Genomic DNA, 15730 nt, shown 5'->3' with positions numbered 1-15730 from the left:
CAATAGCAAAGGGACAGGAGAGGAAAAATGGAAATGTACGGTCTTAAGGGTCTTACATTACTTATGAAGTGGTATAATATTATTTTAAGGCATATTCTGTTAAGTTAAAGATGCACACTGTAAACGCTAAAGCAACCACTAAAAATAAAATGAAAAAGTACAGTTAATAAGCCTATAGAGGACAAAATGAAATACTACCAATATTAGTTGTGTTCTTAAATGTTACTTCATTTGCTGTACATCCTTACAATTTCCAAAGACTTTAACTCATTGTTTATTTTTATAATTTTCACCAGTTATACTGGGGAATGAGTCCACAGAGTTCTTCACACTATCATTCTGGGGAAAAAAATGAATCCTATGAAATCTTTAAGAAAGAAATAATCAGTCTTGTTGACTCATTTATGAGGGCAACATTATACTGCCAAAAGAAGACAAAGATATTACAAGAAAAGAAAATATATTCTGACATTTCACATGAACACATTTGGAAAAAATCTTTCTCAAAATATTAACAAATTGAATCCAGTAATATATAAAAATGTTAATATGTTATGACTGAATGGGATTGATCCCAGGAATGCAATTTTATTAAAACATTAAAATAAGTTTGTTAAACATTAAAATTTATTGCATCATAATTCACTGTATTAATGGAATCAAAGAGAAAAAAATCAATAAAAACGTGTCAAAATTCAACACCCATTTGTGATAAACAATCTCAGCACTCTAGGAATAGATGGAAATTTCACCTAACAAAGTGCATCTACCCAATTTCTTATAAAGTGTGCAAAAAAAGTTTGGACTCTTTGCAAAAGCATATATATAATATGTTTAATATCTTTATTTTGGGGGGAAATTCAAATTAAAACCACAATGAAACTACTAGTACACACCCACTAAAATGACTAAAATTTAAAAGACTTATAATATCCAGTATTGGTGAGGTTGTGGAGCAAATTGAACTTTTACACATTACTTCGTCAGTGTGAAATGGTGCAGTTACTCTGCAAGCAATACAGCCGTGTCTTATAACATTACACCCACAGTTACCAAAAACTTCACTTGTAGGTGTTTGCTAAAAATTGGTTTCTATAAAAAGACTCAAACGCTATTATAAAATGAGCAAAGTAAAAACTAGAATGAGTGTTAGAAAATGAGAGTTTCTGCTTTTGTGGCCTCACATGGGATATGGTCAGACTAAGCGAAGGGTCTCAGAGCATTCTTAGAGTAAACAAAAAACAATGAAAAACAGCAAAAGTCAGAAATGCCAACTGCAGAAGTCAGTAGTCCTTTTCCAGAAATTCGAGTAAAAATCTCACATCTCTCCTAACACAGTGAAGACAATACATTTTGAAAACTTACAAAAGCTGTCTTTGGAAGTGAGTTGTAATGATCTGTTCAGAGAATATCATGCCTTTTGATTTAGGTTATTGGGTTTTTTTTCATGTTTGACTACAGCCTAGGGAGAGAATTCATTTTCACTGTTGCTCTGTTCTTTCATTAGTGTAGCTCTGGCTTAAGAAAATTATACTTCAATTTTGTTCAGTGAAAGAACATTAAGGCCCTGTGATAGCATTGTGCTATGAAGCTACACTTAATGGTTTTCTGGTCCCCTATTACAAATCCCCCTTTTAACCTATCTTAGTGATTTAAGAATTGCATAGGGTTAATATGATGCAATTCATTCCTCTGGGTGCAGTTCTTTTTAAATGGAAACATAACGGTCGTTTTCATTTTTTATGATCTATTGCTTAATTCAACATTTGCATTTCCTTTAATATATTTTAATCCTTCACATTCATTTAAAAACAAACGTACTTCAGTTAATTTTTTTTTACTTTATTCATATCTGAAAGGCATTTTATGCTAATTGAACAAAAGTAAATTTCATCCTAGAGCATATTTGAAATGTTGCTAATTCTAAACGAGGATTTAGAATATTCATGGTGATATCTCATCTTGAGCATCTTTAGGAAGAGGTCAACCACAAGTTAACTTGTGGTTTATTGACAATTGGTCCCTATGGTCTGTTTAATAATTTCCATGTTTGTTGTATTTGCCCTCTCCTTTTCTTTTTTCATTTTAATCTACCTCTTCTTGAAGTTTCATTCAAAAGACCCCTTTCCATTCTGAAAATTAAACTATTCCTGCTTAGGCAGCAGCCAAATAGTAGAATAATTAGTTTCTAAGAAGACCCTGTAAGGGGTCTGACAGAACTTGGTTTGTATGCTCCTTCATTGTTAGTTTAGGACCTTTTTGAATATTCTTGATGTTAGCAGCTAGATTTTAAAAAATTAATAGATTTTATTTTTTTGAACAGGTTTAGGTTTATGGAAAAAATGAGTGGAAAGTTCAAAGAGTTTCCGTAAATCCCCCTCCACCAAGTTTTCTCTATTATTAACATCTTGCATTGGTATGGTACATTTGTTACAGTTGATGAGATAATAATGATACATTATTATTAACTAAAGTCCATAGTTTACATTAGGGTTAATTCTCTGTGTTGTACATTTTACAGATATTTTAAAGACTTTATTTTTTAGCATAGTTTTAGAGTCACAGAAAAATTGAGAGGGAGGTACAGAGATTTCTCATATGTCCCCAGCCCTCACACATGCATAGACTCCCCCATTATCTACATTTCTTACCAGAGTGGTGCATTTGTTACAATTGATGAACCTACATTGACACATCAGTACCATCCAAGGTCCACAGTTTACATTAGGGTTCACTCTTGGTGGTGTACTTTTTATGGATTTTGACAAATGAATAATGACCTGTATCCACCATTACAATATCATATAGACTTGTTTCACTGCCCTAAAAAATCCTCTGTGCTCCGTCTAGTCATTCTTCCCTTTCTCTTCCCTGAACCCTATTAATCATTGATCTTTTTACAGTATCCATAGAATTGCCTTTTCCAGAATGTCATATAGTTGGAATCATACAGTATGTAGCATTTTCAAATTGCCTTCTTTCACTTAACAATACGCATTTAAGATTCCCCTATTCCTTGTGTTGGTAACTAGGTTTTAAACTCAATTCAGAGTCATATCTTCTGTTTTCTGGGCACCTTTGAATAATAGAAAAGTGTTCTGTAATAATTGGGCATCCATATATAATCCATACCTAGCACATGTACAAAAATTAACTCAAAATGGATTATAGACCCACCTATATGTGGAACCTAAAACTATAAAACTTCCTGAAGTAATTATAGAAGAAAAATTTTTTGACCTTGGATTAGGCAAACATTTTCTCGATATGACATAAAAAACACTTTCCGTAAAATTTTTAACATGATAAATTTAGAACTTCTGCTTTTCAAAAGACACTTAAAATAAAAGGTCAAGCCACAAACTGGGAGAAAGGACTTGTATCCAACATATATAAAGAACTCTCAAAACTCAATAATAAAAAAAAAAACAATAAAAAATGAACCAAAAATTTGAACACTTCACCAAAGAAAGTAAATGGATAGCAAATACATACATGAAAAGATGGTCAATGTAATTAGTCATTAGACAAACTCAAATCAAAATCACATGAGATCCATTTAGAATGGCTTTTTAAAGTCACAATGTCAACTGCTGACGAGGATGTGGAGCAACTGGAGCTCTCGTTCACTGCTAGTGGGAATGCAGAATGGTACAGGCACATTGGGAAATAGTTTAGCAAATACCTAGAAGGTCAAACATATGACCGATAGGACCCAACAATTCCCAAGAGCAATGAAAACCATATTCATGGAAAAGCCTATTATGCAAATGTTTACAGTGGTTTTGCTCATAATTGCCAAAAACTGGAAACAACTCAAAGGTCTTTCAATTAATGAATGGATAAACAAACAGTGGTTTATCTATTCAGTGGAATACTCAGCATTAAAGAAGGAATGACTAACATTAAAATAGCATTAAAGAAGGAATGTACAGCAACAAAGATGAATCTCAGATTCACTGTGCCAAATCAAAGGAGCTAGACTTAATGGGCTACACACCTTATGACTCAATCCGCATGACATTCCTGCGAAGACAAAATCATAGGGGCAGAAAAGAGATTAGTGCTTGCCAGGGGCTGGGGGAGAGGTTTGACTACAAAGAGACAGGAGGGTAGATTTTTGTATGATGGATTTGTTCTATATCTTGACTGTGGTTGTGGTTACATGACTAATATGTTTGTCAATACTCAGAATTGTATGCCAAATTGGGTGAATTTTATTGTATGTAAATTATGCCTCAATATACCTTACTTTAAAAAAAAACTAAAGTGTATATCACAAAGACTCCTGTATTCTCAACTTTACTAGTTGGGGAAAATAACTATGTCAAAGAAATATTGATACCGGAAAGTGGTATTTGAACTTCTTAGTGCAAACTCTATGATCGCATTAGTTCTTTTTTCAATTTTTATTTTATTTCCTGCACATTTTTTAAAAAATAAATTTATTTATTTATTTATTTATTTATTTTTGGCTGCGTTGGGTCTTCATTGCTGCACGTGGGCTTTCTCTAGTTGCGGTGAGCAGGGACTACTCTTTGCTGCGGTGAGCAGGGGCTACTCTTCGTTGCAGTGCGCGGGCTTCTCATTGCGGTGGCTTCTCTTGTTGCAGAGCACAGGCTCTAGGCACGAGGGCTCAGTAGTTGTGGCTCGCGGGCTCTAGAGCGTAGGCTCAGTAGTTGTGGCGCACAGGCCCAGTTGCTCCGCGGCATGGGGGATCTTCCCGGACCAGGACTCGAACCCGTGTCCTCTGCATTGGCAGGTGGATTGTTAACCACTGCCCCACCAGGGAAGCCTCGTCCTGCACATTTCTTTATGGCTCCTTTATTCCCCCTGTAAGATTCCAGCTGTTTACTCTTGAATTAACATAATAGTCAATCACAGAAGATGCAGCAAAGGGGCCACACTTTGGAGACATAGGAAAAGCCATTCAGTCACCCTGCAATGAATTTTGGAAATTTAAAAACTGGTCCTAAAACTTGGTTCTTTTAAATAAGTGCTCTGCAATTTAAAGGACTCAATTTCTTTTCAGTCAATTTTGAGTAATTTTGTGAACCAATCTTGCTGGGCCACAGAGGAGGCAGTGTGACCCTGTATTCTGCTGTCAGGACGGCACACTCTTCTTCTTACCCAGTTAAAAGGTGTTCCCTTTTCTGCAGAAGAAGATGCTGGTTTGGTAATGCTAGGGCTGCACCGATTCCTGTAGAAGATGAAAGTTTTCTTTGAATGTAGAAAGACACCAGTTATAAAAGGGGTTGCATCTAAGTGTTCATTTGTGAGTTCGTGTTTAGATTTTAAACACTCTTACAAAAACAATATTACACATGATGGCTAGATCGACCAGCCAGCCCAGACCTCCTTTTGGGGGATCATGACATGTCATGATTAAATGTAAGGCTGGACTCTAAAGTCAGGCTGTCCAAGTTGAGGTCTTAGCTCTGTCACTACTGTGTGATCTTTTCCAAGTTACCTTAGCATTTTGTGCCTCACTTTCCCAATCCTTAGTATGGAGATGCTAATAATTCCTACTTCACAGAGTGGTGAGATACACAGATAATGCATGTAAATGGATTAGAAATGTGCTAGCTTAAAGAATGTGCCCAACACAGCTGTTACTATCTAATCTATAATGTATCAGGAGTGTTCAGGCATCCAATAAAATCTAATCACTGTGTTAGAAAAAAGTTTGAGAGAAAATGTGTTCAGTATTTTAGATGAGGGTGTCAGGAATGCACTTCCTCTCACCTTTGTTCTCTACCTCCATTTAGGTCAGTAGAGTCAGGGAAATGCCAGGCTGTTAGTTTGCAGGCCCTGAGGTGTCAGAGGAGGCCCCATAGTTCAGGGTAAGGGCAAGGAGACCACGGACCAGAGCCCTGGGAGGAGAGACAGAGCTGACAACAAAGGCTAATGGATCAGACGTTAGGGGATCGCGGGGTCAAAGCTTTGTTGGGACCACTTACCTAGTTATCTCCCCCTCTCATGTTCCACTGCTAATGTCAGTGTTTCTCTCTTCTGAGAATACACAGCCCCTTTGAAAGTTTACTGTGGGACTTCATGTTACCGAACTTCAGAGAAACCTGGATGTGAAAAATTCCCCTACCATGCTCCTCCCTCTTGTTTTCCTCTAAGATTCCTCTACTCTTGGGAGGTGTGGAAGGAGGAAGCCAGGGAACATGACACTTAAAACAGTTTTCGAAAATAGTATTTGTAACCCTTCAGCACACTCTGAAGTTTTACCAGAAGGGAGGTATGTTTTAAAATTAATGCACATATGAAACAGTATATAGCCATGGATTGAGGTCACATTGCACTATTAATTAAACTATCAGGAATCAAGAATGCTTTTAAGCTCTAGATCTTAAAATTTGAGACTAATTTATAGAATCATAATTCTTATCCTTAAATTTAAAAGCCAAGCCCAGAGCTTCTCCAGATTCTCTTCTAAAAATTAATTCATATGGAAACTGTGTTCCAGTAATTAATTGTACACTAGTACAAGTTTATATCTTCATTTCATTTATGAAACCATAAAGATGATGGGAATAATTGTTTGAAACAAAAAATTAGAACAGTTTTTTAAAATGTTTTGAGAAAACCTTTTATAGCAAGTACTTAAAATGTCATATCGTTTTAATATCTATCTTGAAATATTCTTTTATAGCTGTGCAACGGAGGATCAGTGACAGATCTTGTGAAAGGATTTCTGAAGAAGGGCAAAAGAATGAGTGAGCCCATAATTGCCTACATTTTACGTGAAGCGCTGTTGGTAAGGCGGTTTAAATTGTTCACGCATTAATTAGGAGGCAGTTCCAGTTAAATAAAAAGTGGGGATCCTATTTTTAGCAAAACATCACTACATTAGTATTTATCGATGCAAGAGTAAGATGCAAAATGTGAAACGTTTAGCATAACTAATTCCTTTTTTCCATTAGAGATCTACCCTCCTTGTGTCAACAGAAACCTGAGTTTTGATCTCCTAGGTATATTTCTGAGATTATGGCAAAGGTAGATAATGTGTATTTTTACTATAGTTAGGTTTTTATTTGCCATTATTCATTTATTTATTCCTTTAACAGCCATTATTTCAAATGAGTCTATAGAATGTTTTCTTCTGTTGAGATCAGCACATTTTAAATAAACTATTTGCTAAGGGCTAAGGAGTATGCACTGGTTTTTTGAATTTTTATGTAGTCCAAAGTGGAAATGATATACTTTGATTTGACTAACTCAGTGTGAAACATTTAAGAACCTTTGTTAATTGTAACATGTGTTTCCTATTGATTTTGTATAAATGCATCCATCTGAAAAATGTGTTTTTGATGCTTTCTTTAAAAGTCACTATGTATTTATTTCCCACTTCTAGGGACTTCAGCATTTGCATAACAACAAAACTATCCACCGTGATATAAAAGGAAATAACATCCTATTAACCATCGAAGGCGGAGTTAAACTCGTAGATTTTGGTAAGTTTTGTTTGAAATGTGCATGGATTTGGGCCGCAAAATGACTCATATGATGTGAGTTGATCATTTCCCGTCAGCCTTGCTTTGTAGGCATTGAAAGAGAAAAAACCAGTATCTCATTGAGGTAGGAAAGTTGCAGAGGTTTTAAAAAATTTGGCAAATGAGAGATTCCCAGAAGAAAGAGTGACTTCTTTCAAGTCAGCCATCGTGTGCCTGTAACACTCCTGCAGCAGTATGTGTGGTTGATTCTCTGAAATAGACGGGCTCCAAATAATCACACTAAGTCTAAATGGTAAGCCCACGGGCCTTCCTATTGATTGCTTTCCTGATGGGCAGGTGCCCAAACCCAGGATTTTGAGACATGAGGGGAAATCTTCAAATGTCTCTGGGAAAATGTTTTCCCTCCAAAGAGGGCAGCACAAGTAAAGATGGTCTCTTTCTTACTTGGGACCTTCTATGTCTTATTGTGATACCTGCAGCCACCTTGTTCTATCCTGAGGTGTTCCATCCCAAGTGGAAAGGCAGCCCTGCGAGACGGGAAGAAGGAGGGTCCTTGGTGACATAATCCAGCCACTAAATCAACTGACTTTGAAACCTCCCCTATCTCTGGACCTTCTGTCATGTGAGATAATACATTTCCGTATTGACTGAGCCAATTCGGAGTGTCTGTGTCAGAGCCAGAGGCACTGTAGCTGATACCCCTGCTCCTCCTTTTCCAGTTGTGACAGTGGTATCTCCCCCGTCTCACTGGACCGCCACTAACACACACTACACCCGTGAGAGTGGGCAGCATTATTCTAGGACATCTCAGTATCCTCGTCATCCTCCCCTTCCTGCACTCAGGCTGGGTAAGGTGTCTCTCCTTGTGCTTCTGTACCCTGTATGTTTCTCCATTTCTGTGTTTATCACATAAGATTATAATGGTCTATTTGGTCTTTATATGTAGATAAAGATACTTAGGCTCACAGATAGACAGGGTCATTAAGAGGTGGGACTATGTCATCTTCCATTCTGTAGACCTAATACTTTGGGAATAGTAGTTCAGTGAGTAATAGTTGAATGAATGAGTGACTCTTCCTTCATTTTGCATTTTGGAAAATGAAGCTTAGGGAAAATAATCGACTCACTTTAGAAATTAATTGTTTTAATCCCAGCATGTAGCTCTTTAATGATCTGGCTTCACCCAGGAATGAACTTCAGAGCATCTAGACAGGAACAGTTGAATAGCGTATCTTTCAAACGACCACATATTTTTTCCCTCAGCTGAGCATTTGAAAACTACGGAGCAGCAGTGAGCTTGGCAATGAATTCCTGATTAATAACTGGGATGCAGCTAGTGTGTGTTACTAGTTGAGTTCAGAGCTGTGCATTTGAACAGTCTGGCCGGGTTAGGATACTAATGAGAACTTGTGCCTGAAATTCTAAAAAACAACAACAAAACACTCTTCACTGCTCCATGGACAGAGCCGTGACTCTCTTCAGACAATAATTTTGGCTCCAGTCTTAACAGACCCAAATGGAGAACTTAATATTTAACTTGAGATCTCATAATTCTCTTGCTCTGAAAAATGGCTACAATATATATAGCCCAGATGAAAACTGTTAAAACAAATGTAAGTAAACATCTTCTTCAGTCACAAAAAAAAAAGAACTTGGTAAACCAGTAGCTCTGAGAAAGGCAACTTCCTGGGACACCCTCCAAAGTAATCCAGAGTAAAAATATACACCTAGACAATAAATAAAGTGGCCTTTTTTATGATATCTTTAGAAAGTAGTCATAATTTAGAAAGCTGACAAAACGAGAGCTTTGGTTTTATATTAACTTAAAGACTTTGCTGTCAGCAACAATTAAAAAAGAGGGTCAGTTGCCTATTAAATGTGTTCCTGGTGTCTGATACTAAAATGCTATTATTTGCATATAAAAGGATGCTTATATTTCTATTCTCCATGGTAAGAGGACATGGATTCAGTTCACCTAAGATGGTTTAAGGTTTTCATATGAATTAAAACCTGAGGATGGAGGTTCGTACATAGTGAAACTTCTCAAGGGCATAAGGAATATGGTGTACTAAGCCACCAACTGCAGAACCAAACTGAAAATCAAGGTCCTCAGTTTATGTTTAAATCAGATTTTCAGAGAATGCCACAGCTGGGAGTAAAGGAGTTTAGAATATATTTTCATTTGGATTTCTCACCTCATAAAATGTACAGTAGGCTCATTATTGGATATTGGAGATCTAAATGTTCAAATGGAATTCCACCACCTCATCCATCCCTGGAAATCTGCTTCATATCAAGAGTTTCTTGTCTTAGAAAAAGTCCTCAGTATCTATTTTGTTGCTCAAGCTAGAAATCTTAGCTTATTCTTGAGCTTCCCTTTGTCTTCACCACCCGCATCTACAATGAGTCACAAGGCTCTGTCTCTGTTATAAATTCCCAGACTCCATCTTTATCTCTCTGCCCTGGTCCTCACCATCATCTCTGACCTGGGCTTCTGCAGCTACACTTTACTAACCCCCTTGCAGCCAGTCTCATTCCTCTCCTTCCAGACCATTCCCCACACTGCAGCTCTGGCTCAGCTGACCCTGCCACTCTCTGGCTCAGTATTTTGTCAGTGGTTTGTCAGCCCTCCTTGGGGAGGGCTGTGCCTTGTGATCCTCTCTGCTGGCCCAGAGTAAGCACTGAATGATTAACACCTTTTTTTGCCCCTTGGTGCACAGCAGGGACCCCCTCTTCCTCTTACCTGTGAGCCAGGTCAACTTCTTTCAGTCTCTTAAATGTACCACCCTCTTTCTCAGTCAGGGCTCTTACACATGTGTCAGAGGAAGATCTTCGAAATTGGTTAACATGCTTTTCTCTTGCTTATCCAAGAATGTGACCTTAACCCCAGTCTGCCAGGAGCATCTCTCTGTTTGGGGCGAGGTTAAGATTTGTTCCAGAAGGAATGCAAGAAAATGACTGAGGTAATATTAAAAAATAGGAATGTGTAGCAAGACCCGGGTTATCTCTTGAGAAAGATCTGTCTAAATTGCTTTATCTTCTCTTTAGCTTATGGAGAGGGAAATTCCCGGGATCCATCATAGGGTTTTGCATAAGAGAGAACAGAAAGAAGAGGGAAACCCTTTCCAGTTCTCGGGTAATTGTGGAAAGGTGAAACAGAGAAAGAGGCGGGACAGTGAGATGAGCTTTTAAAAAGTGAAGGTGACAACGAGGGTGGAGAGGAACTCTGACCCTCACTCTTCCCACCACCATCATTCCGAGTCCCAGATGAAGTCCCTGCAGAGTCTGCGCCAGTCCAGACTGGGGTGATCACATCGTCCTGACATAGAGGTGTAGAGTGATTAGGTACAGGAAGCACTCAAGCTAAGCTTCTTCAAACCCCTACCCTCTGCTCCCATTAACCCCCAAATAACTGCAAATCTGGCTGGGGAGTTTCTAGAGGGGGTTGCTCAGGATGGGCGGTGAGGGGCAGAGCCCAGATCACCTGGGCCACGTCTGAATAGGAGTCACAGCCAGACCTCAGAGCATTGTCAGCCCCAGCTGAAGCCAACCTGAGCCTTCGTCTGCCAGGAGGCTCTACACAGGTAGCCCTGCCTGCATGAGAACAAGATGCAGACCCCATCAGGAGGTCCAGGGGGCCCCTAGCAGGCAGGCAGACAAAGGAACATGGCCCCAGAGACCAGAGACCCACCACACCCGAGGACCCTCCCTCTTCTCCCCACCACAAGGTCTTATAAGCCATCCCTCATCCTGTACAGACAGTACCGTCTTGAGGAGAGAAGAAGGAGGGGCACCGTCTGAGAGATGGAGCAAGCACTTTCATTCAAGAGAGACTGAACTCTTTCTAAGAGGACTTACGGTTTGGATCTGACTAAGCTTTACTTCTCCCAGCCAGTGGGTAGGGACATAGGAGAGCCCATAGTAGTTAGAGGCAAAATGAAGAAATCACAATGACAATTTTCTTTATGTATCTAAGATTTATGTCATTGAATTTTGTGACCGGTTACAAACATGATGCTTTCCCTGCATGGAAACCTCCCCTCACCCCTGCACCCAGCTAACTTCTGTCTGCCTGGCTGAGAACTTCCCCAACACCCTATCCTTTCCTTTTTTAAAAATTTGTATTTTATATTGGAGTACAGTTGATTAACAATGTTGTGTTAGTTTCAGGTGTACAGCAAAGTGATTCAGTTATACATATACATACATCTATTCTTTTTCAGATTCTTTTCCCATTTAGGTTATTACAGAATATTGAGCAGAGTTCCTTATACTATACAGTAGGTCATTGTTGATTATTTATTTTAAATGTAGCAGTGTGTGCATGTCAATCCCAAACTCCCTAACTATCCCTCCCCCCACCCTTCCGCCTGGTAACCATAAGTTTGTTCTCTAAGTCTGTGAGTCTGTTTCTGTTTTGTAAACAAGTTCATTTGTATCATTTTTTTTTAGATTCCGCATATAAGTGATATCATATGATATTTGTCTTTCTCTGTCTGACTTACTTCACTTAGTATGATAATCTCCAGGTCCATCCATGTTGCTGCAAATGACATTATTTCATTCTTTTTAATGGCTGAGTAATATTCCATTGTATATATACACTCTGTCTTTTCTTTAGCCAAACAGTTATCACACTTGATTGTAATCATGTGTTTAATTTGACTACCTTCGCTGCTAAGCTGTGAGCTTTGTGATGGCTGGGTCTCTGTCTGGCCTGTCACTCTGTGCCTGGAACCAAGCATGGCACTGGCACATCAGAAGTGCTCAATAAATACTCTTGAATGAGTGAGTGAATGGGAGGCAGGATTTTCCATGTAATTGTGTGACCTTGAGAAGGTCACTTAAAATCTCCAGGGACATCAAGTATGAAAAACAGTCTCTACCTCATATGGTTGATCGCTGTGGAGAGTAAATGGGATGATACAGGTGAGCTACGTAGTATAATTATTGACACTTTATAATTTAAAAAATCTGAGCTATTATCATGAAGTAATACTGTCACCTCGCCCCTAGCTCAGTGTTGTATACATAGTAGGTACTTGATAAATAATAAATAAATACTTTATTTAAATATTGATAGTTGCTAAATATTGAAAATCTGAGTTCCCAAAATAGGTGCTTCTTTCTGTTTAAAAAAATAATAGCCCTTTGCTAGAGTCAATTGGATATTAACTTTAAATATCAAGCTATTTAGTTACACTAAAAGTAAGATTCAGTTTGCTAATGCTAGTTATGAGTAGAGCCTTTAAGAAAATCTTTTGTTTTCTTGTTAAGTGGGCTAGGCTTTTACAGAAAACCACCAGCCACCTCAGAGAATAAAAAGACAAGTGAGCTTGCAGATGTTATAAATGAAATACATTAGCAGTCACTGGTGTATGATCAATCAATAAATAACACGACCTCCCAGGAGATAAACCCCTTTAGGCAAGTCAACTAACGTCTGAAAAAACAGTCCTCATTTGGAATAGAAAATGAAAGAGAGACTAAATTTAAAGGGCAGTACTCAGTTCTCATTTCTACAGATTTCTCTCTGGGGATCTTCATTTCTAATAGAATAGTTAACATTTCAATACAAAAGTACAGGATGTACTTCTTGTGACTTATTTAGACATCGTTCTTATGACAGAGTATTTTATGGCTTTCAATCTCTTATTACCCACATGCTCAATTTTAGACCAAATCCCCAATGAATAATGTAGGTCAAAGAGAAGTTGTGACTTATTTATTAATAACCCACTTTTGTAGCATCCAGTGAGGCAGGCACACCTGAACTTAAAAACTATGAAGTTCCCTTCATTCCTTCCTTTCTTCCAGAATAATTCAGAACAAAAGCCATTTGGTGGGCCGAGAAAGCATGGGAGTTGGGGTGCAGCTCAGCAAGTGGTTTGGACCTAAAAGGGGTGAGGAAGGTGTCCACGCTGGGAGGGGAGGGGCAGTGGTGGCTCGGCTTGGGGTGTTGAGTCCCCGAGGAGGGGACAAAGAGAGCATTTGTCTGGGGGATGGTGGTGACCCCAGTCAGGTTGTCAGAGCCTGAGCTGGATAAGGGCGTCTGCATAGGGGTCAAGATGGAGACAAGGGGTTGGTTACATAAAGGGGGCTTGATACCATCTGGAAATATCCTGAGGACAATGGGAGCCGGGTTTCTTACTGTTAGAGATGAGAATTACAAATGTGGAAGGGAGAAAACTTAACCCCATGATGTTGGATTGGAATTGGCGGTGTCAGTGTGAACTCATGGTTTTCAATATGTAGAGAGGCATATAAAAAGAAATATAATGTGATATGTGTGTGGGGGGTGTGTGTGTGTGTGTATGTGTGTGTGTATACAGGTTATCTGGCTATGTCCACTAAGAGAACTTGCAAGCTTGATGCCCCAAGAGCGAGCACCTCAAACACCTAGCTCTCAGTTTTTAAATACAGTTCTCCACTAATAGTAAGCAAGGATTCTTGGAGAAAAGCTGATTTTTAAGGCTATACAAGATAAGCCTGGAACTTAATGTGCCAGAAAGTGAGGAACTGCCCAAAGAATGATGGAGTCAATGTCAAAAGGACACAGAAGCCAAATTGAAGTGATTCTCACTGACCAAATCTGGGACAGTTTGAGCATCAAAATAATGATAATAATGATGGTAGCAATGATGTCCATTGAATAAAGTAGAAATCCATTAATTCATACTTTCGTACTTACACACATAAATAGATGAATGGAAAAAAGCTAAAGCTTTTCTTTATAGAAGAATGCCAACTAATGAATGTAGAAGGAATAATGAAAGTTTAAAAATTATCTTTTGGCAATCATCATAGTAATAATTAATTCATCCAAAAACTTCAATGGATGCTAAACTAGTGGGTTAAGTTTTGATTAAAAATAGGACATTTAGATAGTCTCAAAAAGCTCTGCATAAAATACTTAAATACAAAAGAGAAGGAGAAACTTTACAGGTGAGAAGCCTGGCAGACACAGACTTAATCAGGTAAGCAAAGTGAATACAACTACTGATGTGACAAATGGAAATCACGTACCACCTGATAGGATACAAGGAGAAGACTTCCCTTCCATGATATTCCTGCCAAAAATATAATCTTGAGGGAATAACTGACAAATCCAAGTTCAGGAACATTCTACAAAATAACTAGCCTGAAATTCTAAAAAAAATATCAAGGTCATGAAGTTCAAGGAAATATTAAGGAACTCCTCCAGATTGAAGGAGACCAAAGAGACATGACAACTAAACACACCACGTGATCCTGGATTGGATCCTTTCATTGTTAAGTATATTTGGGACAATTCATGAAATTTTTTTTTTTAACAAATATTTCTTTGTTTTTAAAATTTTATTTTTAAAATTTATTTATTTTATTTGTTTATTTTTGGCTGTGTTGGGTCTTCGTTGCTGCACACGGGCTTTCTCTACTTGCGGTGAGTGGGGGCTACTCTTTGTTGCAGTGCGCAGGCTTCTCATTGCGGTGGCTTCTCTTGTTGCAGAGCACGGGCTCCAGGTGCGCGTGCTTCAGTAGTTGTGGCATGCGGGCTCAGTAGTTGTGGTTCACGGGCTCTAGAGCACAGGCTCTGGAGCACAGGCTCAGTAGTTGTGACGCACAGGCTTAGTTGCTCCGCGGCATGTGGGATCTTCCCGGACCAGGGATCGAACTGGTGTCCCCTGCATTGGCAGGCGGATTCTCAACCACTGCACCACCAGGGAAGCCCCAACTGATGAAATTAGAATGGAGCATGTAGACTAGATGGCAGATATGGATCCGTGTTAAATTTCCTTGTTTTATTAATTGTATTGTGGGTAGGTAGGGGAATGTCCTTGTTTGTAGCAATCATACATTAAAGTATTTGGGGGTGAAAGGGCATCATGTAACCCACTTACATTACATGGTTTACATACTTACATACTTAAATGGTTCAGAAAACAAAATTATTTGTACTTCTCTTGCCAACTTTTCTCTAAGGTTGAGATTATGTCAAAAAATTTTTTTTAACTATGGAGTAGAGTTGGAGACTTAGCACATATGTCTAAAGATGTTTATGTATATGTCTAAAGATTATATGTATACACACATATATATCTACCAGATATATATATTTGGTAGTTAAATGTTATGAATCTTGAAAATTTGAGAGCTAGTGCTTTATATAATGAAATGATATATTGAAAAAAGAAACTAGAGGGAAGAACCATTTTTAAAAGTTGTCAGAGCTTTAGAATTTTCATACCTATACAAAAAATTAATATTTTCCTCAGTCAGAATTTATT

General features: G+C 38.3%; 1 protein-coding gene across 1 annotated transcript in view; it reads left to right on the top strand.

Annotated features, from left to right (window-relative positions):
• The window catches only part of MYO3A (myosin IIIA), a 171558-nt gene that overhangs the window by 10557 nt on the left and 145271 nt on the right, over positions 1 to 15730 (top strand). Inside the window, exons 3-4 of the mRNA XM_061181578.1 lie at positions 6662 to 6766; positions 7364 to 7463. Of these exons, the coding sequence (XP_061037561.1) occupies positions 6662 to 6766; positions 7364 to 7463 (205 nt within the window). The remainder of the gene's footprint in view (positions 1 to 6661; positions 6767 to 7363; positions 7464 to 15730) is intronic.

The sequence above is a fragment of the Eubalaena glacialis genome, chromosome 2 (genome assembly GCF_028564815.1).
Source record: "Eubalaena glacialis isolate mEubGla1 chromosome 2, mEubGla1.1.hap2.+ XY, whole genome shotgun sequence".
Taxonomy (NCBI): domain Eukaryota; kingdom Metazoa; phylum Chordata; class Mammalia; order Artiodactyla; family Balaenidae; genus Eubalaena; species Eubalaena glacialis.
The sequence above is the reverse complement of the archived record's forward strand: the minus strand, read 5'-3'. Positions and strand labels throughout refer to the sequence as shown.